General features: G+C 30.2%; 2 protein-coding genes across 5 annotated transcripts in view; one reads left to right on the top strand and one right to left on the bottom strand.

The window, feature by feature from the left end:
* The first annotated feature begins 1,152 nt into the window (after positions 1-1,152).
* On the top strand, positions 1,153-4,957 carry Cta (Guanine nucleotide-binding protein subunit alpha cta). Of its 2 annotated transcripts, XM_076376574.1 has the most exons (6): positions 1,153-2,392; positions 3,383-3,643; positions 3,835-3,885; positions 3,995-4,212; positions 4,289-4,353; positions 4,456-4,957. In XM_076376574.1, the coding sequence occupies exons 1-6, from the start codon at positions 2,171-2,173 to the stop codon at positions 4,644-4,646; spliced, it is 1,008 nt and encodes a 335-aa protein (XP_076232689.1). In that variant the 5' UTR covers positions 1,153-2,170; the 3' UTR covers positions 4,647-4,957. The 2 variants fall into 2 exon arrangements, with proteins under 2 accessions (XP_076232689.1, XP_076232688.1); XM_076376573.1 differs by having other exon boundaries at positions 4,289-4,957.
* Positions 4,958-11,594: 6,637 nt separating this feature from the next.
* Positions 11,595-27,111, bottom strand: part of Frl (formin-like protein) — an 81,793-nt gene continuing 66,276 nt past the window's right edge. The window contains exons 3-17 of one of the 3 annotated variants that reach the window (XM_076376571.1): positions 25,985-26,071; positions 24,850-24,929; positions 22,798-22,937; positions 22,504-22,682; positions 21,330-21,406; positions 20,936-21,251; positions 20,018-20,134; positions 19,699-19,939; positions 19,013-19,284; positions 18,316-18,583; positions 18,119-18,246; positions 17,598-18,042; positions 16,125-16,399; positions 15,834-15,947; positions 11,595-12,125 (exon numbers count right to left, since the gene is read on the bottom strand). In XM_076376571.1, coding sequence (XP_076232686.1) covers positions 11,913-12,125; positions 15,834-15,947; positions 16,125-16,399; positions 17,598-18,042; positions 18,119-18,246; positions 18,316-18,583; positions 19,013-19,284; positions 19,699-19,939; positions 20,018-20,134; positions 20,936-21,251; positions 21,330-21,406; positions 22,504-22,682; positions 22,798-22,937; positions 24,850-24,929; positions 25,985-26,071 — 2,952 coding nt within the window. In that variant the 3' untranslated portion in view covers positions 11,595-11,912. Of the gene's footprint in view, positions 12,126-15,833; positions 15,948-16,124; positions 16,400-17,597; positions 18,043-18,118; positions 18,247-18,315; positions 18,584-19,012; positions 19,285-19,698; positions 19,940-20,017; positions 20,135-20,935; positions 21,252-21,329; positions 21,407-22,503; positions 22,683-22,797; positions 22,938-24,849; positions 24,957-25,984; positions 26,072-27,111 lie in introns of those variants that run through there. The other 2 variants (XM_076376570.1, XM_076376572.1) reach the window with 2 other exon arrangements.

Genomic DNA, 27,111 nt, shown 5'->3' on the forward strand with positions numbered 1-27,111 from the left:
CAAATTTGTCTCGAACAAGAAGGAAAGGTAATTATTTTTATAATTAGATTGAATTCTTGTTCGTCTCAGCCCAGATAGTACACGACATCTTGAAGACGTCTATTTTATGTTCATTTTATGCCTGAACGTCTTACGACATAATTTAGATGTCTTAAAAACATCCATGAGTGTACATATTAAAGACTTGCAAAGTTTACGTCTATAAAACGTCTTAAAGACACGCTACATGGACGTCCTAGAGACTTACGCTTTTGGACGTCTTAAAAACGTCTAATTTTTGTCTGAACGTCTTATATACGTAATTTGGACGTCCCTAAAATGTCTTAAAAATGTTTCTTAAGACGTCCTAAAGACATACTGATTTGTAACATCGGACGTCTCAGAGACGTCTTTTGGACATTTTTAGGACTTCACTGCATGTTTTTAAGACGTTTTTAAGATGTCTCTGTGCTATTTGGAAGATAGCACACATCTCAATGACATCTTTTTCGTGTCCATTTTATACCTGAATATTTTACAACATAACTAGGACATCTTAAAAGCATTTGACAGCTTACATCTTAAAGACTTCTGAAATTTACGTCCATAACACGTCTTAAAGACATCTACTTTAGTCTGAGCGTCTTATAGATGTAATTTGGACGTTTTTAAGACATCTCTGTGCTATATAGGGTGGAATGCTAAAACTCTTTGATAATGCAAATGTACAAGACGATTTGCTTGGATGAAAAAACTTTATATTCAAATTTCCTACTAAAATGTATATTTCAAAACAATCTTCACGTCTTGACTTCTAGATATTAAATGCATCACTCTTTAATTTTACACTGCTAACATAATTAATACATATTTTGTTTTTGTAACGAGTGTTTTTACATATCTGCAATAAAAAAAAGTGAAAACTACAGTTTATACCAAATACATAATTAGTTGTCTATAAATATCATTAATTTTTACATTACATGAAGTTTGTAGCGTTAGTCTAAGTTCAAATCTCCCTCCAAAATAAAACCTACGTTCATATAATCATAAGATCGAATACATAACAGTGGAACGCAGTAGTACTCCAGTCGCTGTCCAGATAGCGCAGGCGTTCGTTTCTCAAAGATGTCAGCCTCCACAGATTCACAGTCATTATGGGCCTACGCCTCATCCAGTCCATTAATCGCGTCGACCGACAATGCAGAGAAACGACAAAATGAATCGTCTCCTCCCCACCACGCAGCTAAAACAGTGTGATCGTTGACGCACGATGTTCAAGGGGGATCGTCATCGCGTGCGTTGCAGTATCGACAAGGATAAAGAAAAAAAGAAAGGTCTTCCGACGAATGACAGCGCGCAAAACCGATCACGCGGCCAAGGGAAGAGGTGCGCTTTCGGTCGGTGTCACGGACCGTGTGCGTGTATATGCGTGACAGTATCTAATAACAAATATGTCGTCGTGGTGGGGAATACGTTTTCCCGTTCGCCGTTTCGCGTATTTCTTCCCTCGCATAATCATCATGTAGTTGAGCATAGGCGGATTCTCGCGTGCGTCTCCTCGACACGGAAAACTGCAGGTGTACGCGTGTGTTGACTCCGATACTCTGTTCACGCTTGTGTAATAACACGCTCTGTTAGCGAGCGAGGAACATTTCCAGATCCGAAGCGAGGAGGGTTCGTGTCCCGTGATCGAAAATACAGCACAATGACGGCAATGCGCAAGTTAGTTCCTTCGCTCGGTAATTAGAACGATTATTTAATCATGTCCAATTCGCGAGGAACCAGAGAGGATCGTGGGCAGCCAACGGCGTGAGTCTCGCGATTAACGGTAGGTGCGGGCCTCGAACTCGGTGGCTCGATGCTCGGCTGCTCGCGTTTCCCGGCTACGCCTAGGCGAGAAATGCGGTTTTGAATCGCGACGTGCGCCGATCCCGTGCAATCGCGAACAGGTTGCAATCACGGAAGGGGTGGCTCCTTCGTTGCGTGCACTACGTTACGCGACACGTACTGGTGAACACGTACTCCCGTGTGTGCCTGCTACGCGTTCACGTGCCTCTGTGTGCGCTGTGCGCGGGTGCATAGTGTTTAGAGACAATCAAGGATATATATTCGCTCGGAAGGACGGCCTGACACGGAAGGACGGAAGAAACGCCGGAAGGAAGGAGGAGGAGGGTAGCAGGGTAGCAAGATGGCGGGGTCCTTAACGTGGTCATGTACTTGTTGCCTGCGGTTCAAGTTCAGCCCCGAGGAGATTGAGCAGCGTTACAAAAGTCAGGAGATCGATCGGATGCTGGAGAAGGATCGTCAGACTCTTCGCCGACAGGTCAAGCTGCTGCTCCTCGGGGCGGGTGAGAGCGGAAAGTCGACTTTTCTCAAACAGATGCGAATTATTCACGGGATTAAATTTGAGGTAAGATATCCTTCATTTTCTTTCACCTCTGAGTCAGTTCAATTCTGGCTGGGTCGTTCGTCAGAGTGTCTTTATGGACCTGCTCATTTACCTACTTGACAGTTTCTTTATTTGAATCTGTGAAGTTGCAGAAAACTACAGCTCATATTTCTTGAATGTGTGGTAATAATGTTGTTGTTATAGGTTTGTAGATGTATGCAAGAGTGGTTGATTCGAACATAAGAGGAGTACATGAAAAAGTGGATTTAAAGTACAGATTCATAATCTTCATAGTAGTTCACTTATTGAAACACTACTTACATCTTGCATATTTTAGCTTTGACCATGTATACTGCATCGACTCTTATTGATATTTCATTTCATGCGATTATATTTCAAAATTAAATAATTTGCACATCATTCTTATCGTTAATTCATTTATAGAAACAAAATCTTTAGAAACAAAAAGAATATCTATATGAGTATTATGAAAACATTATGGATATGTCCAAAAGCAATGTATTTTGAAATATATTTATAATTCTACTTTAGAATGTAGTACAAGCTATCAAATATATGCATCAGTTATTAATCCATTTGTTTGGATAATTGTTACAGTATCAGTCATTGTGTACGCTATATAAAATAGGTTATTGACTGTCCATAGAAGACTTCTGTATCTGAGAGCCAGTGTGATTCAAGTTCTTTTCTGTATCTGTGATTACCCATTTCTTAACTTTGTGTTTGGAGTAGTTTATACTATTAAATTTCTTTCACTTATAACATAACTTAACTAAATTCTTATTATTCTAATAAAATGAAGAAAAAGCAATAAGATTTGTAAATAACCTGTAAAAAACTTAATTTTGAAAAAATGTACGGGTTAGTTCTGAGATACAGAATTATAGACAAGTCTCTTTAAATTGTTATCTAGATTACACGATACATATAAGTAATAAATTAACTTATATATTTCTGGTATTCTTTACAGTACTCTTTTCTTCTTTTCAGCCTGAATTAATTAAAGAATACCAACATGTGATTTATCAAAACATAATTAAAGGAATGAAGGTGTTAGTGGATGCTCGTGATAAGTTGAATATTCCATGGGAAAACCCTAAAAATTATGACATTGGCTATCAATTACTGAAATTTGAAAATACAATGGCATTAGATGCCAGGTTATTCCTCCACTATGTACCAAGTTTACAAAGTTTATGGAAAGACGCCTCAATAAGAAAGGCTTTTGATAGACGAAGAGAATTTCAATTAGTAAGAGAATTTCACATCATTTCTTTCTTAGTTATAATATGCTTTGTATTACATTTACATAATTGTTTTCACTTGGTCTACTTATGACTTTATATAAAAATAAAATATGCCTATCGAGTTTTATAAGAAACATATAGAAAAGTTTGAATATGTCTTACATTATTTCTTTAAAAGTATCTTTTTCATTGCAGAGTGATTCAGTTCAGTATTTCTTGGACAATCTTGACAGGATTGCTAGAATGGTAACAAATTTTTATATTGTCTATGCATTTTCTACAAGCTCGTTAAATCTATCATATTTTTTGATGAAAATGATGAAACAGTTTTGAAATATTATTAATTCTATTACAGGATTACGTACCTACACATCAAGATATATTACATTGTAGAAAAGCTACAAAAGGAATTTCAGAATTTGTTATACAAATTAATAATATACCATTTTTATTTGTTGATGTTGGAGGGCAAAGATCTCAAAGACAAAAATGGTATCAATGTTTTGATTGTGTTACTTCTATACTTTTTCTTGTATCATCATCTGAATTTGATCAAGTGTTGCTGGAAGATAGGTATGCTTTAATTACAGTAAAATAGGAATGATATAAAAAGGGATAAAATTATCATGTAATGTACTTAATATTACAGGAGAACGAATCGATTGGAGGAATCAAAAAATATATTTGATACAATAGTAAACAATATGATATTTGGTGGAGTGTCTATTATTTTATTTTTAAATAAAACTGATTTGTTAGATAAAAAAGTAAGATCACCCGATACAAATGTTCGTTGGTATTTTCCACAATTCACAGGAGATTCACATTCCATGAAGGATGTGCAGAATTTCATATTGGATATGTTTATATCTGTCAAACGGGACCCAAGGAAGCCACTCTTTCATCACTTTACTACTGCTGTGGATACAGAAAATATAAAAGTTGTATTTAATGCTGTAAAAGATACAATTTTGCATAGAAATTTGGAATCTCTAATGCTCCAATAATGATAAATATATGTAAAAGGTGAAACAACTTTGGATTGGAAGGTATGCATTAAAAATTTAATGTTTGAGTACATAGTGAAACAAAATTATAGTTAAATTAAGTATTAGAATATCAATTAGGTGAAAGAGGAATCCACTAGAGTAACATGTATACATATAACATGTGTCATACATATATTATTATTTACATAATTATTTACATGTGTTATATGTTGTATGTTATACATAGTGAGTATCATGTAAATCATGTGATTATCTCCGTTTATAACGGTAAATTAAACGTTTTCATGTTACTTTTATATAAGAAATGAAGTAAAAAAACTGCCTAAACAAAACATAGGTTAAAAATCTTACTAATATATTAGTACATACAATATATATGTATATTAGTAAGATATTTCCATCCTTTTTGATGAATATTAAAGGGTTGTAAGAAGATTATTACATGCAATTCATTGTACATAGTAATTTGTATTCTATACATTGTCAATAATAATGGTTTTATATATTTGTATAAAAAAGGATCAGTTTGCTAATAGTTTAGCTAAAATTTTCTATTTTGTACAGATATTTAATCCAATGCTTCTTTTTTACTTTAAAGTGTATAATAAAAATGCTGGTCATATAACCAGTTTTCACAAATGTAAAAGTAACTTATTTTTTACGTAAGATTAATTATTTTTGTTAACATGAATATATTAAGTAACAAAGAAACCAAATACTAGATCCATGCCATATAAACCAAATAAAGCAAACCAGTTTGTGTTCAAATTGCTGTGTGCAAAATTTTGTTAAATTTTATTTACTGTTTTTTTTCTTTTTTTTTTTTTTTTTTTTTAATTTGACTTCAGAAATATACACAAGATTTCAATGACACAATGTAGCAATGTAACTTTTTGTATACTTCATTTTCATTACTTTTTTGGTTTGTCATTTTTGTAGCTCGAAATCGAAATTCATTTTTCAATTGACAATAAATTACATTTTGTATACTACTATTAAACTTTACATGATTCTAACAATTGAATATTATTTCTTTACTTATATCTTGTTCATAATATAAACATTCAGTATTTTTTATAAGAAATTAGATGAAAGAAATTGTGTGGTGAAAGCATAATAAATGTTTTAATTTTTGTTTTTTTTTCTTTTCCTCTTTTAAAGTAATTAAGTAATAGTTATTCTGCTAAACTTCAGTCTGGATAACTGACCTTTGTTTCAATATTACTTCTTCGAGAAACGTTACACTAATCAGTATTATTATTTCTTGTATACAAAGATTTAAAGTTGGTTTTTCAATTTATATAATACAGCAGTTTGCCAGAATTATATGTAATTTCGTATTATATAAACATATGGTTTATATTAAATATTGTCAAGTATTTTCCTTACATAGATATAATTTTTTTTCGTTTATACAAGTCTTTTTAAATATATGGCAGTCAACATAAGCACAAGGCAGTTTACATAATTTAATCAAAATAGATTTATCAGAGTATAACGCTGGATAAACTATTAAGTGATATGTTTTGGTTTTGTCATGAGAAACATGCAATTCAGATTTTTGTAATAGTGAGGAAACAGTGTTTAGAATTGAAATTGTAAGCACTGTTGTGACCGAGGATTTTATGTAATAATGTTTATGATGAAACCAAAGAGTTTTAAGTAAAACTAATGAATTTCTACATAACTTATTTTCCACTAGTTTAATATAACAGGTATGTTATAAATATTTTAAAAGATGATTTACACTTGTGCACGCAGTTATATCGGTCTAAAGGTTTGGCCATTTAATATATACGAAATATTTACATTTTTTGACCTTTGTAATAAAAAAAGATGTAAATCTCACCACATATAAACGAATTTGACTTTAAATAGTTGTTTCTATAATTAATGAAAATAAAAGTGGTATTTTGTTGAGTATGTATATAAGACGTTTTAGATGTAAAGTAATGACATATAAAATGTTAGGAAATTGAAATTTTTGCATGAACGTCTCATGCAAAGACTATGAATTTGACCTTAATAATTGGTACACTTTCTTAACTGACATTTTTACATTCCTGTAAAGTTAATCAGGTTTTTTTTAAATTTTGACACATTTTTATAATGTAAGAACATTATTACTGTCTCCAATGGAGTATTGTTTGTAAGGTAAATGATATAAATTTTATACAGTTTATATACTCTACATATACAGAATTTGCATACCAGTCAATGCTGTTGGTTTAACTGGTCTTTTCAGATATCCAACTATCTGTATGATCGTTTAATGACCAATTGATCAATTTAGTACACAGGTATATAGACACTATGGTTGCATATAACCAAACATATACATAATATAATTATCTGAATAAGGATGATTAATTAAAACAACTTTTTATAAAATAGAAGTGGTAATACAGCAATAAATAAAATAATAGAGAACTGTTCACAAGCAGTATTGTTGGAAACACCATTTAGTTCATAGTTATTTAAACAATTATTAACAAAGTTGAGCAAAGAATACTTTATTTTAGAAAATTGTAATTAAATAATTCATGAAGTGATTTAGATCTAAGTTATTGATAAATCATAATAATAATGATTCGGTTCAGGTTTTCGTTACAGTGATTTATTAAATTAAAATTAATATACTTGTAATATTTTTCTATTATTTTATATTTTATTGCATTTATAGCTTTATTTTATAAGAAATTGCTTTAACCTGTTAATTTTCATTATTTGGTTAATGGTTGTATGTGTCTGTGTACATACTCATAACCGATTAATATGTTAATCGGTTAATAATCGAATACAAACCTGTTATTCGATTTCCAAGACTTCTAGTATCGAAAATAATATCTGTAATTTTTATAGAAATATTTTAAAGGAGAATGCATACTCTTGGTAATAGAATTAAAAGAATTTACCTGTGAGTCCATGTAGATATATAACATATGTGTAAAAAGTTTCTATTTTATAGAAAATTTTCATGATACTTAGGTCTACTCTATAAAGGTGCAGTTTATTTCATAAAGACTTAAACGTGATAGATATTCTTTAAACTTGTTAAGAGAGGTATACGTGACACGTTTCGCTATAATTTGGAACATAAACGAAACTAGTTTGAAATTTTTTATTCACCAATTTACGTCACACTATGTATCATGTAAGTTTTCTGTCATACTGTTGTAAATTTAAAAAGAAAATGGTAAAAAATACCGCGAGCCATACACCGTAACACGTTCAAAACTTTTATTGTAATGCGAACTGTGAATGCATAAATAACTTTGTGATACGATGTCGCGAAAAGTAAAGAGAAAATGATTTTCATATTTTTAAAAACACGAAAGTTTTAATCTGTTTAATCTAATCGATTGTCTACATTTCGGTGTACGTAAAAAAAAAAATGAAATTTACATATTCTATTATTACGATATCATTGACGATGATACAACAGTGTTTTATATATAAATATATATACGTTCAAAATGATTTTATTATTTACATTAGGTATTTTTGTGTGCATACCTACATCCTCAAATCATGGGACACAGATATTCGTAAATGTTCGATACTGACGTGTTTTTTTATGCAATCACGAAAACGTTTAAACTAAAAAGGCGAACAATTACAACGAACAAAAACAGCGCTAGCGTTATGAGTGATTTACGATAAATTTACTGTGAAATTATTATTAATTTTAAATTCGATTATCACATTTTAAATATTTAATCATCATTGTGTCAATTGTTCAAGACAATACTACCGCATTTTTATATTTGTCAATAAATATTGATCGCATTGAAATATTCATAATTTATACAAATTAATTTACATTTTTCGAAGAACGAAAAGTTTTTTTGAAGAGTGAACTTTAATAATTTTGATAGCAATAAATAATACTTTCGAATCTGTCGTTGAATTACAATTTAGTAAAGGACATATGCGTGTATTTTGTAACAAATTACAGTGAAATAAAATATTTTCGTAAAAGTTTGTACGATACTGATAAAGATGTAATAAAAATAGATAGAACAGTTTCTTAAACATCATACGCGATTGCATACCGAGCACATACATCAGATATTTTTACATGAAGCACAATTTTTTACTATTTCATCTGAATACGAAGCCATAGATAACTGTTCTATCCGTTATTGATAGTCATTTGTATATTTGAAGTTTATTTTATTTGCATTTTGCTATACATGATCTAAGGAATGTAGATATATTGTGCCTTTTGTATATTGTATATTTGTATATAAACATATTTTACATGAAATATAATAATGTAGTCTATTCACATAAACAATAAATAAAACTTTAGAAAATGATTGGTTTCATTGATCAGTTATCCCTTTATAATTACCGAAGGTTTACTACTGGAAAGGTAATATTATAAACTTATTCTTCTAAATGAAGCAATAAATAAATTAGCGCACAATGTGAGAAAAACATATTGATGGCCACATACGTGTATAGTACATCTGTATCATTTTTATTTGTAATGAATTTTATACAAAGTAGAGCACATGCTTATTTTTGTATAACTTATTTTATAAAATGCACAGTATTTACATTTTTGCAAAAAATACATAAAATACGTTTTCCTTTCTGTTGCAATTGATTAAAATTGTACCATTGGAATTCAGCAGTGAATGATATTACTTACGCAATATTTATAACACAAGGATGTTATGCCTATCTAACCATCACATTGACGATTCGTCTACAATTAATAGTAATTACATTTTCTTTATCTCTACCAGCGCATGTCGTATATTACAGTAATATTTACATTATTTGTCGATAATACGTATATAATATGAAAAACGTACAAAAGTGAAAATATAATTTTATTTTTTATCAAAAAAACTTGAGATATGTAAATATCGGGAAAAAGCTGTATAGAAAATTTATGTGGAATCCTATCGAGTCATCCCTTGGCAATATACTTCAAAATCTGTTTGATATTTAGTAATATGTTCCGTTTCACAATAATGGATATAAAAGATTGCTGTTACGGTAGACCTAACGCGTGATTTCATTACGCTACTTAAGTGTTTACGAAAATACACAAAACATTTATTACAATTCTCAAAATTCCTATAAAGTTGCCAATAAAAGGTGCATCTATTTAAGTTACTTATTGTATGTTTTACAATTAATTTAGCACATATCTTAAATTCAATTTCATTTACTGTCACGGAAAGATTAAGATATTCTAGTAATTTTATTAGAAACTAATAATTTTATTTTATAGAGTATCTTTTCAGGGTAACATAGCATTCTAATTTTAATATAAGTGTTTTAATTAGTCACTGCGATCGTTATTTTTAACGAGGTCCTTCGTAGAGCTTATTTAATTATTCATATTTCTAAGAATTTTGATCATTGAATATTTGACACATTCTATTACTCGTATTTCCATTCTATTCTAGCTTATTACTTTTGTATTAAATGCAGCTAAAATCTTTTCTTCTATGCGTTATAGTAGAAGTGACTGTACTAAATTCTACTATGCAGTTATTGTTATATTGAGCGTATCTTGAGGTCCTGACGGAATGTATCAAGTTGTGCTAACTCTATATAATATATGTATCAAAATAAGAGATTCTGTAAGAAGATTTATATTGATTATAAATTGTTTGTGCACATACTGGCTGCTAAACTATACAGTTTTAATGATCAAAAATTTCATTTTCAGACCTTACGAGAAACGCCATGCAATTTGGAACGATCGTACCTTTATCTGTATAAAAATGCAACTTTATATTTCGTTTGTGCAAAATAGATATTCTGTTGTTTAAAAGTTGTATGAGGAGTTTTGGACTCTTATATCCATGGAATGTTATGATATAGTTAGAACCTACGATTCTTTAGAAGTTTCACAAATATCCAAATTTAATAGCTGAATTTCGTTTCAAAATAAATGTCCTTTTTATTGTATATGATCATCAAAACTATTGAATATCTTATCTGCTTAGTTTTTTTTAGAAGCTCTCTTGAATAAATGATCAACATATATCAATTAAATTTGAAAATTATAAATATCTCAAGCATGAATAACAATTAACAATAATTAAATACAAACAATTTCTGTGTTTAACCACTTAAAGTTAAATCGTGGAAAACAATGTAAAAATAATCATACAATTTTTCTTAATGCGTGCCTTTAAGTTAGCTCGTTTTTTTACTAACATTTTATGCAACAAAAAAACGCAATAAACAATTTAAAGGACCGATGCCTTATTATTATTTATTAAAAATCGTATCAAACAATTTACCTTTTAGATTTAAACTGGTTTGGTTGTTAGCAAGTTTATAGCACCGCATGAGTGACTTATGTGCGTGACACTTTAATATCAAACTCGAAAATTTCTTTCGATTCGCCGTATCTACAATTATCGATACTACATTCACTGTTTCTAATGCTTTTCCCAGAATGTATTGAACAATTAAATTTTCGGTGGTTAGTAAGTTAAAGCCTTTATCGCGTACTTCAAGATGATTTCCAAAATTGAATGAAATCAATGCTGATGCAGACATTCAAGTAATAAATATGATTGTTCAGAAACAATAAGCAACTTAGTCTCCTGAGTTATAATGGCAAAAGAAAAATTTATTAAGTAGAAGCTATATTGTTTAGAACAAATACCATATAATGACGATAACGTTTTTTTTTCAGTTTTTTTTTTTTGACAGTATCATTAGACAAATGGATGACTTTTATTTTGTTAAAAACTACCATTTTTATATTACATCAAGATAGTCAATAATACAAATTCAAGCACATATTATAATATCCACAATAAATAAAAAAAATGAAAATTAGACACTGGCGTAGTCTTTAATATCTCAATTATCACATAATTATGATATTAATATAATTAATATCACATATAATATACATATATATAATTATATAATTAATAATTTTGTACGTCATTGTGTCAATCAGCATTGAATTCAATTTAGTAGACTTATATTCAAATACAAAGGTGAAATTGATATTTTTCGAATAATGTTCCCCTATAAAGAAACATTATTCATTTATCAAGAAATTTTTTCCTAATTTAGTAAATGAATCACCGTCTGCGATAAGTATATCTCTTCAGATTGTTTAAAATGATATGTAGCTTTAACTTAGGTCAAAATATATAAATGCAAAATTTCATGTATTGTGGGAAATGGAATTAATTTGCCTTTTAGAAAGAAACCTGTTTTCCTTTCCAAGCTGAAAGCTGAACAAATAGATGCTGAAAGAGACTTGGCTTAGAGCTCCAATTCTTCGGCAGTACGAGAAAGTCTGTGGTTATCGATACGTCTCCGTTGGCTACGCCTGACCGCATCTGCTCGTCGATACGGTTCTGATCTCAGCCCAAGAAGAATATCCTCTAGAGCACCATTATAAACCTCATCCTGCTGCAACAGCTTCTTCTCTTGAACTAATCTTGTTTTGTTCTTTAACTCGTTTATCACAGCATCCTATGAACGTGTAAAGTAATAAATAATCAAAGTCATTTGAGTGTTTATTAAACACTTAATAGGTACATACATATATATATATGTATGGACGCACAAAAGATTTATTCATTTATAGTGGCAAAAATGACTTGTTTGGAAATATGCATTAATATTAGATAATATGTTATAAATGTTGCTTTCATTTGTTTTGATTATTTAACTGACTCAGATGTTTTAAAATTTTCTAATAGTATCATTTGCATAATTGTTTCACATAAAACTATTTTGTTTTCATTGTTTTAGCAATGATATGTTAGTGTAGTTTTTGAAAATTATTCTAATGTTTTCATAATAAAGGTTCTTCCTTGCCACAAATGGAGTCTTATTAATAAAACAAGATTACGTTAAAATATACTCTTTCTTTTGAACTATAGTTTAGAACTTTTACTAGAATTTCATCATAAAAAATCACTTTCGTCATTTTCTTATAATGTGTAGTTATAAAAATGATTAAGAGTTCTTTTGAATATTTTTATTTTTCTCTCTCTTGTTTTTTTAACACTTTACCTAACAGGAGTCCATTATAATAAGTTTATTAATAGATTCCTGAGGGATAAAGTACTAATAATAGAAAATAGGGAAATTGAGATTACATGAACTCTTGTAAGCATTTATATTTTAATTTTTTCATTGAAAAATTTTTCATTCAAAAGAGTTTGTAATTTAGTGCTCTGATAGAAGCCATAATTATACTTCTGAAATAAAAAAGCTTCTAAATTAATCTGTATGTTATAGCTGTTCTGTTTGTAGATAAATTTTTGCAATACTAATGAGTACTAATTATGTTTAACATAATTTCAAATCGATCTATTCTATTGTTAATTTATGCATGTTTAATCTATACGATTCTTTGCAGTAGCATAGGAAAGTAATAATAGAGGACTTCTCTCAGGCAACATCAATGCAAGCTAGAACACATGCCAATGCATCTTTTAATTCTTTGTTAATTGTATAAAACGAGTGAATATTATTTTTGTACCACGCATATAAAAAGGCAGCTTTTTAAAAGAGTAATGTTTCTTCAAATGGATGGCTACAATTTATGATGTTCATATCCATATAAGTTGGTTATCTCCAATGAAAAATTAATTTAATGCAAATTAGTGTAGATGTTTTTGTGAAACGAAGTCATTAATATTTTCTCCAAAATCAGATATTGTTTGCTGTATATATAGTATGAAAGAACTCATTTATACACAACAAATTTTTGTAAACGAATAACGTTTTAAAAATAAATATATCTCAAATGAATTTGGAAATACAAAAATCTAGCATATTTGTTTTCTAAGTTTAAACATTTAAATGAAACGTTTAAATTTTCTTTTTAAATCAGCAACAAATAATATTACTTTATTAATTCAAATATAGTTTTACTGCATTACATATATATTATTTATGTCTATTATTAAGATTAATCATAATATGATCTTAGAAATTTAATATTAAAAGCAATTTAATTTATTTCACTTAAATATATACTTGAAATATTCAATATAATATTCTGCAATCGCAATATATTATATAGAATATAATATCTTCATTATTTCTTAAGGAATTGTTGTGTGTACTTTAATTATATGTTCCATTATATTATATGAGATAGGTCAATATGCAAGGAATAAAAGTATACCACCATTTCGTAAGAGAATGAAATGAACATCCTTAAATTAACAATTACGAAGAGTATCAGGACTTTAAAAGGTAAATATGTTTCTTTCGTAGAAACACCAACTGTATTCTAAACATTTTATATTTCCAAATGTACAATAAATATTTAGACATCCTGTTCCTTATGACTGAACCTGTATATGCATGTACGAGTTGCATGTATCAAAGGTAGAACTGCTTTCAAGGTACGTGGTATATGGTATGTGTTGTCTAGGTGCAGTGTATGCGCTAGTGCAGTCAATAAAAATATGTTATTAGGAGGAAGTGAGTGAGTAGAGACTTACATGTTGTGAATTGTTTCTATATTGTTACGTTCTGAGCTCCAGTTCATTAAGATGCCGGTGTAACAGACTCTTGTTCGTGTTACAGCAAAATTTCGGTGACTTTAAACCCAAATAAATATGTAACAAATAAGAAAAATAGACTTTCGTGAGATACCTTAATAGGCATTTTGTCTGTTCGAGACACGGAAAAAATGCTAAAAGAGCACTCTCGTCAAGTTCATAATTATCGTAATTAAGTAAATAATCCCCGTAAAATGTCATGCTATCTCACAACATGCAGCGAAAAGGAACTGCCTTTATAAATTAACTTTCACACGAGCACTGAAATTTGTGAAATTTATTCACGAATACTATTTACTGCTTTTGAAATTGACACTTAATAAAGGTGTCTTAATCAGTGTTTTTAGGTGAAAAATTGTTTTCCATCTTAAATTTAAGCTGATTTTTTTAAAAATAATTATGATTGTGAAATCATCAATTCGATGAATTAATCGACCAATACAAATTCAATTTAAATAAGTGTTATTCTGTGATGGTAGATGATTAATCTTCAAATTAAAATGTATAAACATTTAACAGATATTTTAAGTGCCAAGATATGCAAGCCTCTTTTACAAAAGCATAAATCATGCGTTGTTATAAAATATAGAGGAACATATTTGAAAAGCACAATCAGTGTTTAAGATTATGGATTTTTGTAAATATAAGCCTCAAACAGAAATCAAACAGTGTGTATTTTCAATGCAATTGTGAGTTTTACTACTTTTACGTTCATTCTCAATTTTAGAAAGTATAATAATAGTTCTTCATAATATCTGAGATAATGAGATTTGGTTTATATCGTTTAACTAAAGGTATTAATACTTAATCCATTCAACATATTTCATTAATATTTGATTATTCATGTTTCCAATATTATTTTGAAACGCTAGTATTAATGTTTGTAGCAACAACATGTATGTTTTACTCTATTCAATATTTGTCTCAAAATTATTAATTGTTATAATATATTATAGTATATGTATGATGAAATGAAATTTAAATATTCCAACAGTGGTTACTAATAATTTTATAATAGGATTGAACAAAAATTCTAGAGCATTGATGTTGAGAGAGATTGGGAGGGGGCGCAAAGAAAGAGAGAGAGAGAGAGAAAAATGTGTATTTTTTCTGTTAAAGAATAGCTATAAAATAGTTAGTAGCGAGTGATTAGTAAAATATATTAGAATGAAATGCAAACGCGTTAATGCAAATGCAAATGTAAATGCAAATGCAAATTGAATTATTTTTGGAATAACTAAAATAAACGTATAAAAAACAAGTACACGAGGGGCGTTCAAAAAGTTTTTCACATGTGGTATTTATAATCATGTCTGGGCTAGGATGCAAGGAACTTTTTGAACGTCCCAGGTATTATAATATATTTACTAACTTCAAACTCAGAAATAAGGCTATCACAATCAAAACACGATAGTATCATAGAATTAAGTACATTCAAATAGGCAAATAAGTAACAAGCATAAAAGTAAAACAAAAAATAAGTCAAACCTATTTGAATACAATGATATTATAATTTTTCTTGTCCTTTTTAAGGAACATTACAAATGTTAAATGTACAACATGCAATATAAGAATCATGATAACAAAGCTGTGCCATTAGAAGTACATTTTTTACTATTTCTTGAATAATAAAAAGTATGCAAGTAAAAAAATATACCTGTTGTTTCTTCTGATTTAATTTATTTCGTTTAATGACCTCTTCCGAAGTATTCAAAGCTTCTGCAGCAGCAGCTTCTAGCCTTCGACGTTGCTCGTTTTCTTGATCCGCAGCCTGTAAAAGTATTTTTCTTAATAATAGTTTTCGTTTTCTTTTAATAACAAATACCAATTAAGTATATTAATATGTAGATGTAAATAAAAAATGATTTACTTCCATTGAATCATTTTTTTTAACAAAGCGGAAGGTAGCAATGTATTAATATGTATTTAATTTATATACAAAATTTACCTTAAATGCTCTTGCGAATCTAACAAGAAGAGAGAAGAATGTATTAGCATCCACCTGTCTCGGACTTTCGCCGAAAAATTCAACACATTCTCGAAACGCTTCACCAGCAGTTCGAGCATCAGATTTTAGACGGCGTAGCTTTTCTTCAGAGTTATTCAAGAAATCTCGCAGTACCGTATTATGTTTTTCTTTGCCACGAAGTTCAAATTCTTTTCTTACAAGGTCCATACCTTTCTCTAACTCGTGAACATCAGTTGTTATATTTTCTAAGGAAACTGAAATTAGTAAATAAAAGTAAATTAGAACATATAAAATTCAGAGAACAATCATGTACAACGCATGAAACTTGTACACATATGATATATCGTTTTTTTCTAATCGCATGCTGTTCAGTACAATTTTTACATTCACTTTAAATAACCAAGTAACTCCATTTTTATTTCAGTTTACTGTAAATTATATCTTTTTCAAAGGCTCATAAGAATGATAATTAGTTCGAACAAATAAAGTTTCAGTTCTACTTGCAACAAATTTGGTACTAATTTGAAATATACTAATAGTAAGATTGAGCATTCTACGAATTTGAAGGAAGCTTAGTATGTTTCAAATTAAAGCGAATTTAGGCTTTTCTCTTTGAAAGATCATCGCGGATGTTTCATCCACATTCAGAATGAAAGATGAAGTATTTATACCAGGCCCGTGGTTGAATTCATTAGTTTTCAATAGTGAGTGTCGGACTCGAATTGATAACTTTAGCTTTTGTAGAAAAATATTGCTAAATATCAGAAACGTGGACGTCAACAATTATAGGTTAAACTGTGTATTAAATGGGGAGAACAATTAAGAGTATCGACACAATTATTAATGGAACTTGCTGCAGATCCTAAAAGCTACAGGAATCATTTAAGAATAAATAAAGCTCAGTTTAATTTCCTATTTAAAAAAGAAATTAATCCTTTGATATAGAAAACCGGCACTGTCTTCAGAGCTTTGACTACAAAAACTGTTCACTTTTAGGTTTACATTTATCCCTAGAGGTTCAGTATGTATGAACCATCCATTTGTTTCATCAGAAGTAGAGTGAGGCTGTACTTTCTTCGCTGTTTACTTTCAATGTTCACTTTAGATGAAATGCAAATGAAAACAATCTTTATACTTTTCACTATGGATGAATTATCCGAAATGGAAAACCTAAATTCGTATTTACTGAATTAATGGGTTTTACAATGGATAACGATATTGACTTCATTTCTTTTAAAATTATAATTCTTGAGCTATATCACTGTTGCAATAAATAACCGATATGTAATCATCAATTTGAAGTTCCATGGAAACGATATCACATGTAATAAATAGGTCTACAATATTCTGCATACACATGCATTAAAATAAATAAATAACTATGTAAAACAGTGAACTACTGCATCACTGTAGACTTTTAGCTTCTTATTGTAAAGATAAATGTTTACATACCTGTCGCAGCTTTGTCGATGTACATAAGCTCCGATTCAAAATTGATAAGTTCGGGAAACTTCACACGTATTGTTGCTACAATGTAATGTAGAAGGCACATTCTCTTATCTGTTGATTTTGTATCGAGTAATGTGTCTAAGCTCTGCAATTTGAAACCATATGCAGGGCCACGTTTACTACTGTTCAGATAATTTCCGAAGGCAAGAATAATCTCTAATACTGCTCTCAGCTTTTTCGAACTTTTGACAGAACTCGATGCAGATATCACAGCATGTATTTGTGGAGTAATGAGGTGTAAATTGTCAAAAAAGTTTCCTATATAATTCATAATGGATAATTTTGTTGATATTCTTTCCACTTTACCGAGTTGCATTAAGAATTTGTCTTCCTCCGTTAAAAGATTAACGTTTTTCTTTTCTATTATGTATTCTCTGTATGCTTTTATCTGTAACATTACAAAAGTTTCGTGTTTTTGTAATTATCGATAACAGTTTCTAATAGTAAATTACAATTAAGCGTACCTCTTGATCTGTAGGCACCATACGTTGTAGCAACTCTACATTTTCGAGCGAAAGTACTTTCAAATCAAGGGCGTTTACGGCTGAAATGACTTTTTCTACTGGCATTTCCATTTTTCTTCGCGATATAGCTGTAAAAACATCAACGTATATACTTTCTAGTACTAAAATATGAAGTAAAGAAAAATTAATGTACATACCAATATTTCGTAATCGGGTGTGTTCCAAAAGGGAAACATTTTCTGGCTTCTTGAATCTCTTACTGGGAAAGCTATGAAGACCGTCGATTTCGTTGGTTCCATTGGCTACGTGCCCACCCATACCTATCTTAAATCGTTCTTCGAAATCGGAAAAGTCTATGTAATTATGCAGTCGATCGTCATCCAATTCATTAAAAATAGTGCCTCGAACTTGGTTGGGTTTTAATGCGATCCAGTTGAGTGTAGGAAGTTTGTACTTCGTTTGAACCTACAATGGAAAAATAGAAACATATGATTAACATTAATATGCAAATTGTACAGCAAAAGAAGCCATTTTATGCAATTGTATTATTTTGGAATTGATATACTATAAGGAAATTGTATCTGGTGTAATTGTAAGGCAAAACAAACTATGTCATATTTTTAAAAAATTTAAGTGAACACCTTAATTGAGACCTAGAATATAGAATTTATCTTTTCAGAAAGAAGAAAAGGCATTAAAATAACTTATTTACTTAAAAATAAGAGTTCAAAAAAGATACAAGTTGATAAAACAGAACTGAATTAGAAAACTTCAAATGCTAATATCTCGAAAAGGAAAAAGTATGACTTAGGACGTAGATAATTTTTCCTTACAACTACAGGTATATTAGCTGTGTGCGAATATGTTTAAGGAAAAGAAGAGGAAAATATATACCTTTCGTTTAATAGTCATTGCTCCATCAGGTGCTTGCATCATGCCAGCAGGTGGTGGCGGTATAGGTGCAGGTGGTGGTAATTTTTGATCTCCTGGAGATAAAGACACCATGGGAGGTGGGGGTGGACAGGGTGGTGGAGGTGGCGGAGGTGGCGCAGGAGTCACTGGCGGAGGCTGTTCCAATGTTGGCGATGGAGTCGAATTAAATGTCGAAGATATAACGTTATCTGGATTATTCAGCGGACTCGTTGCTGATCCATTTCGAAGATTGGCTATTAATGTCCAAAATATCATTTGTTAAGTTCTTATACTTCATATGGAGGGTGTTCGACGATAAGTATCAGAAATTTTAAGAGACGATTCTATAGGTCAAAATAGAACGAAAATGATTTGAGGTTTCGATTTAGATTTATTGATTGCTACAAAAACGCCTAAAATACACGTGAAATGTGTCTTGGGACTTATTTTACGGTCGCCTTTTATTATCCAGGTTAGACATAGTGAAATTAGTAGAATAAGACCCAAATCAGACACATTTCTCACTAAACGCAATTTTGTCATTCTTAATTTTCGTCTTATTTTAGCATATAGAATTGCCATTTAAAATTTCTGATCAGCTGATCTGACCAGCTGGTCAACAGCCGAATACTCTGTATACTTAAAGTATAGGAAAATTTGAAACATACCCGAAGAACCTTTCGTGAGAGTTCCAGTTAAAGTTTCCAACTCGATGATTTTGTTTTCTAAAACGCTTTGTCTTCGAGCAGAATCCTGTTTCTGTCTTTTCAGGGCTGTAAGCTCCTCTTCAGCTAATCGACGAGCTTCCACGGCTTCGGCATATTCCACTTTTAACGCACCTAATTCAGTTTCTAATTCTGCTAATTTCGCAAGAGATTCTCTTTCCAATTCTGCCATTCTATCGTGTGCCTGTTTTTAATCAATAACACATTTATTTAATCAGTTATTAAAATATGTGTTAAATTCTAAAATACTGTATACACTTACATGACCAAGTTCATCTTCCAATTCAGCTACTTTTTCTAACGCGGCAGTCTTAGTTTCACTGTCTTCCATTAAGGCAGCTACATCGAATACATTATCTAAATACGCAGAGATTTGAACCTGAAAGGAAATTGAAATTAAAATTGAAATAAATATTCAAAACAGTTTTATTACTAGAATTACGAAGTCATCGTAATATAAACAAATTAGTAACTGTCAGTTTGTTTCGTATTTAATATAATATATAACATATCACAATAATTTTTATTTCTAACACTATTTTAAATACATATAAATTCTCATAACATAAGTCTGTTATGTCTTGAATAAGTCTGATTTTTCCCTGTCATTTTTTATCATAAACATGTGTAATTCAAGAAAATAAAAAGTGCTTTTAATATGTACATCACGATTTTTAGGAACAAGACATAAACATATGTTATAGTTAACTTTTTTCTATATAAATAAGTTGCAAGTATTAGTAAGAAGGAATTGCATTCAATATATTAGTAAAGTGTATCTGTTTTAAGCATTTAGGTAAAATTTAATTTTACAACAAAATAAGTGGTACTGTATAAAAACAATTTAAATCAATGATATCGTTGAATTCAAGTACTAGGTAAAACTATTCATTAACAGAATAAAATGGTTAGAAAATTCGAAATAAGTTCATTCTTCGATTTATGAAACTTGATCGCGAAGTGATAACTACTTATGGCTACTTAAAAATTTATTACAAATATTTTGCAATTATTACAACAGTATTTTCAAATGCTTTACACTTGGTATCTTCAGAAGTCCTCAGGGAGGACTTCAAGAAATGTAAAAGAGCGCAGAAAATTTGATTTGGTACTGACGTATTATAGAAACAAAAAGATGAAAGGAAATATAAAATTGTATGAAATATATACTTTCACAAACCTGCAAATCCTCGCTTTCAGTATGCCTGAGTTTTTCCAGATACTCGTCCAACCCAAGCTTTGTGAATTCATATTGCAAGTGTACCCTGAAGTTCATATCTTCTACCGAATGAACAACTATATTCACGAATTGCATACAAGCAACTATGAACTCAATGTGAAAAGTGTCGTATTGGGTGAAGTATGCCATGAGAGTTGTAAATCGTCGCCTTTCCGAGCAAACTTCCTTAAAGTTATCAAACGCGGACAGAATGATTTCATGGCCACCCTTCACGAGACATATAGCAGCAAGAAGTTCTAATACTAGAGCCTTCGTTCTGAAACAATAATCTTCGTGTTCATATCCTGCATCGATACGAAGAGAACAGTTTGCACGGGAGGAAGTAGGAATTTACCTTAAACTCTTGTGTATTAAGCTAAGAGCGATACAGTTGATGGCTTCTCGATGCTGTATGACCATATTAAAGCCGTACTGTAACAAATAATTATAAAATCTTAAAATGTCTGCAATTAATAGCCTTTGTAGTGTTCAAATTTAACGTTAAAAGTTTTATATGGTATATTTTGTTGCTATAAATTCACGACTAAAGGTAAAGAGCAGATGGTTTGTTCAAATTGACTTGCCATCGATGAATCAATTTGGCTTATTAAAAAGCGAAAACGAAAGAAAATAAGAGATGATCTTGCTCCAAAAAATGAGAAAAAAAAACCCATGACGAATTTATAATGAGAAGATATCGTTGCTATATTTATTGCACAGTGGACCTTAATACAAAAGAAATTCTTTTCTTTTTAAATTTGTATTGTACGAAAATGGAAATTATACACAATTTTTTTTCGCCATGGTTACACTATACGAAGTTCAAGAAGCACTTCTCTATATAGGTAGTAAATACTGTACACATTACATTGAAACGTTGTGTTCACATGTACAGGATCGTTTAAAATAAATGTACCTATCTACTAGCCTTTATTCATCTAAAAAACTTGTATTTTCTTTTACAATACTTAAGAGTTTGTAATTAATGGTGATAAATTAAGAGACACATTTTCTGTTAATATTAATAAATTTCGATACGGCAAATATGTTTCGAAAATGTGATTGATTGTTTAGTTTTCTACTTTTTGAATTCAATTGATGAGTTGAAGAATTGTACCTACAAGTTCAAACTTACTTAAACATTTTCAAATAATCTCAAAATTGTATATAGAGCCCAGAGCCGAAGTGTATTAATTTACACAGAAAACAAGTAGACAATACACTCTGCCTTTGGGATTCAAATATGTAAAATGCATAGAATCACACATTGTGATTAAATATCTCAAAATGAGATTTTTCGACTTCTACTGTTCTCCAACTCGCCGATCCAATTTAATTTAATTATACCTATCAGTTATAAAAAAAATCTCCTGCAAATATTTACGTTTGCCTCAATTTGCGAGTCAGTGTAATGAGAAAATTGTGTAAAAAAGCAACGAAACACAGAAACATGAAATCAGCTAATTGAACAACCTCCATCCTCCTCCAGTAAAGTCTGTACGCCAATTCTTGTCCGCACAGTTTCGTACCTTATTATTCATAATTGCACGCATGCACAGTATGCAAACGTGAATGTCATCTTTCGCTTCGCCCATATTTAGACGTGCCACGTGCCGAGATCTCCTTTTAACGCCGGGGCTATCCTTGAGCTCGTGAAGAGACGGTCTGAGACAACCGTTGTTTAAGGGCGAAGTGTCCCCAGAACCAGCTGGAAAATAATTACGTCATCCGTGATTTGCATTGACCGATTAAATCTGTTCTTGGACGCCAGTTATAGGAGAGGTACACTCAAGCTCGGTGCAACGGTGCTGGGGTACTCTTACCGGATTGTAATTTTTCTTCGGAACTCGCGTGGGATTCCAAGAGACGTTGTTCGTGCCTCATCATGAGCAACCTGAAGCTGAGGTAGTCTATAAGGGCGTCCAAGCCTTGGTTCTTCTCGTCTAGGAACTCCCTCACCCACCTAAAGCATTGTGTAGATCATACACCGAACTTTAGAAAATAATTTTACACTTCCCTGCTGCATCGTTGCATAATGGAGTATTTGTTAGGAGAAGCTGGTTAAAAGTCGATTCAAATTTTCTTTAAGCTGTGAAATGTTTATTTCTAGAGATAGTTAAATGTGGAAAAAGTGTAACAATAAATTTGTTCATTTTTTACAACTAAGAAGAATTTTTATACTACATATTCCTGTCACAACCATTCTCTGAAACATCGTTCGCTTATTAATGACTTTTAGGTAGCTTTTCAGGAGATTTTTAGTAAGTTATATAATACATTTTTGAATAATTTTTACTTTTTTATTGTCTACTTTTTCTGTGACTATTGCTGTCTGAAAATGACTAATATTTCAGTGAGGTATTTTTCACTTCTAGCATTTCATAAATGATTTTGTTATACCTACTTTCCAGCGATTTTCCATACTTCTTTTTGGTGTCATTGGAATAAAGGTTTCTGTTTATAATACAAAGAGAATTGACTACCAACTCGTGTCTATATGATTTTTTAAATATTTTATTTCTTGGAGTGTGTCGAGCAAACGCATCGTACTTTTCTACTAATTTATTGATTATGTTTGATGTTGAAACATAATTTTGAAAAATTGTCTACAAAGTTTAACCTGGACATAGTAAATCGACTTCTACTAGCACAAGTACACAGTTCATATTCTAGGTTACAAAAGAGGAGCAAATCATTTCTTAGCGAAACTATAAAACTTTAATTCAAAATTTATTATTTTATTATTTTATTATTATCTTACTGCCTTGGATAAGGGTATACCAAATTGAAATAAATGATTAATAGAAAAGCTGAAGAATTAGACTTGAAGGATCAACTGAGAATCAATAGAAGAACAAGAAAAATGCGACATAGAAGAGTCCAATTAAACTAACTATTTTGTACATCATTAAAAAATTACTTTGAAATTATTTTAAAGAAGAAAGTTATTTTTCGTATTATACAGTATGTATGTAACTTACAAATTGAGAATTTCAATACGAAAATGTCATAGTAAAATAAATCATGCATATACATAAATCAACTTATTTTTGAATTTGTGTTCTGTCATTTGACTCTGTTAAAGCCAAATATGTTTGGTCAGTTTTTCGGGACAAATACTCCACTGTGCATCGTCTTATTGGTAAAAGCACGTTGATCGACAAATTAATAAATTATGTTTTACTTATTGCTCTTCCATCTTGATTCAACATTAAATTAAGCAGTGTGTTTATCCATTTGATAAGAGCTTTGGCCATAAATATTAGAGGTCATCGATGACTCATAGGGTATGGATGTGTTAACAATCACATAAATTATGCCACTAGTTACATACATATGGATGATGTGGCAGTTATATTATCTACTAAAGCACAGAGCTTAAATTAGCGTTTACTAAAGTATTTTAAATTCACAAAAAAAATATTTTCCATTAAATTATACGTGTATTCATAATGATGTATTATTTTTACAATATAGGTAGTTTTATAGTCTTTATAATATATACCTTAATATTCATCTATACGATCTATTCCATCGAATAAATTTCACCTTTATGATTAGAACATTTAAATATTTTATGTCTACACGACAGCTGCTTAATACACATACACATACCCATACCTTATTTTAGTGAACTGTTTAATTCTCACGGCTTGTTTTATTGTTTGATATCTAAGATACAGCACATAAGTGTTTACTCGCCATAAGCTAGTCAGTATCCTCATTGTTTCTCTTTATTTCATCGTCACTTCTGATAATCATCAATACATTAATTGATATTAAAAACGCGCCTTTTGTATTATATAAGTTCATTAGTGGCTACACAAGATTATAGCGAGCAAAAATTTACTTTTGAATATAATAATGAAGCTTACTCTATGTGATTTGTACGCAAGGAGATTTCCAAATCCCGGAGTACTTGGGTGGACGTCGACTCTCCCACCATTTTTCTTTTCTGGAAGAATGTAAGGAAACGATACGACTATATAATCATTAGTATCCGTTGTTCACAATTTTAACGAGAGAAAACGAACAGAAAGTAAACGGATTTTTTGTCATCAAAAAACTAAACGGTTTCTGAAGTGTACATTTTTTTGGTACACACATACGCAGTTACACAAGATGAATGAACTCATCGTGATATAATTCAAAATAAAGTTTGCACATGCGATGCCTTATTTTTGGAAAAAAATAATATATATATATTTTATAATAATAATAATAATATATATATATCTTTAGGGTGTTCAACAACAGGTTGAAGAAAATTTAAGTAGTGATTCCAAATATTAGAGTAATTATTTGTATTATGTTTATAAATTATAGGAAATAAAATATTTTATTTAGTCTTTAGTAGAAATAAAATCTTTTCTCTTCTAGTTATAGTGTTTAAAATGCTCAGAAATGTTTTCTTTTGTTGCATTAGCAGTTTAAATTCTAAAGTTTTCGGTTTCCAGAGACAACAGTAAATATTTGTATTGGTTCTTAGAGATTTCTGAAAATACTGTAATAATTTAATTTCATGTTATGTCGTTTGAAAGTAAAGTAACTAATTATAAATATTATTACTTGGAAAGCGTTGCCTCTAATGCATTTCAGGGGACTTCTTATGGGACACTTACAGTACGTTCTTTCATACTGTTTATTATTTCATTTTTCTCTGTAGATTTATTTCTGTATTCAGTTTAATTTTCAATTATTCGATGTATTAACAATAAGAGTACAGTAAGATTTCGGTTTGTGCCATTATTTAATACTAATATACTGGGAATAAAAAAATTGGCTATCTAATGGCTACTTCAAATTTAAATAAAAATTAAATCAAATAAAGACTAATAAAGATTCTCTAAAGATTTACCATGCAAAACTACTCCTTTTCTTATTATATCACGATTATTGATTCATGATGCAAAGTAAAAAGTTAGTATGTCCGAAATCGCGTAATAACGCAATGGATAACGAAAATTTGAAAATAAAAAATAAATAAGATGTAAAATTAGTGCAACATACTCGATGGCTTCGCGATGCTTTTGGATCCAGGTAGGTGCGCAGTTTTGCTAAATAATGGGACGGTGGATCCTTCGCTTGTACTCTTTCCTGAAAACATTCACATCGAATACAATTAGTACATTAATGATATAGATAGGTATTATTTTAAGCTTAAACATAGAATCACAGAAATTTCAGTTTCTAGTAATTTTAATATAGATATTTTTCGTAATTTCAAAAACAGTCTGACAGAGTTTTAAAAAAAATAGAACTAAAAGCTATCAAGATCAGAATAGATTTATGTATCCTGCCCAACTATGAAGAAAGGCAGTAACTACAGAAAAATGTGAAAGTGAGTTTTTTGCATTTTTGGGTAATATTAAACATTTTGCCTCTGTTTTAGTGCAAAATAGCTGTAAAATATTATTTAGTAGATACTGTTGTTTTCCCATAGTTGAACAGTACTATTTATAGTATATATATTTTAAAAATTAGTTACACTATTAATTTATTTACTATAGGCTTATGCTTCTGTATAATCTTCCCAGATAAAGTTATAATTTTAGCACCGATTAAGCTAATAAAAAATCATCTCTACCACCATTTCTTCGTTGCTTAGGAATTAGGGAGTGAGGACAGCGGAATCATTAAAGGCATGAATGGGAATTTCACGTTTCGAAATTCTATATCTTTCTTTTCTTAATGGTCATATTCTTATCTTTCTCATTTTCGTCTTTAAACTTCAAGATCTATAAAACCCAACGAAGATCTATAAAACCTTACTTTTTGGAACCTGAAATTATGAAGCATGCTTTTTATAGTAGTCTAGCATACATATGTGTAATATATTCCACTAATACAGGCAACTTGCATTCAAGTAACTTGATGTCAAACTTGTGTTCGCATAAGTCAAGTTACTTGGATTCAAGTGGTTCGAATTCGAAAATAACTTGAATGCTGGCTATCATACAAAAATAATAAAAATGGCATAGTGCATGCTGGTTATTTTATTACGTATTTTTCAAACCAGACATGCACTTTTGACAGCCTTCTTGACATTTACATATTTGTCGACTTGCTTGAAATTTGCCTTTTAGGGTACAGTATACGTCATGTAATTCACGGTAGTAGTAACGTACAGTATACAT

The sequence above is a fragment of the Calliopsis andreniformis genome, chromosome 4 (assembly GCF_051401765.1).
Source record: "Calliopsis andreniformis isolate RMS-2024a chromosome 4, iyCalAndr_principal, whole genome shotgun sequence".
In the NCBI taxonomy this organism is placed as follows: domain Eukaryota; kingdom Metazoa; phylum Arthropoda; class Insecta; order Hymenoptera; family Andrenidae; genus Calliopsis; species Calliopsis andreniformis.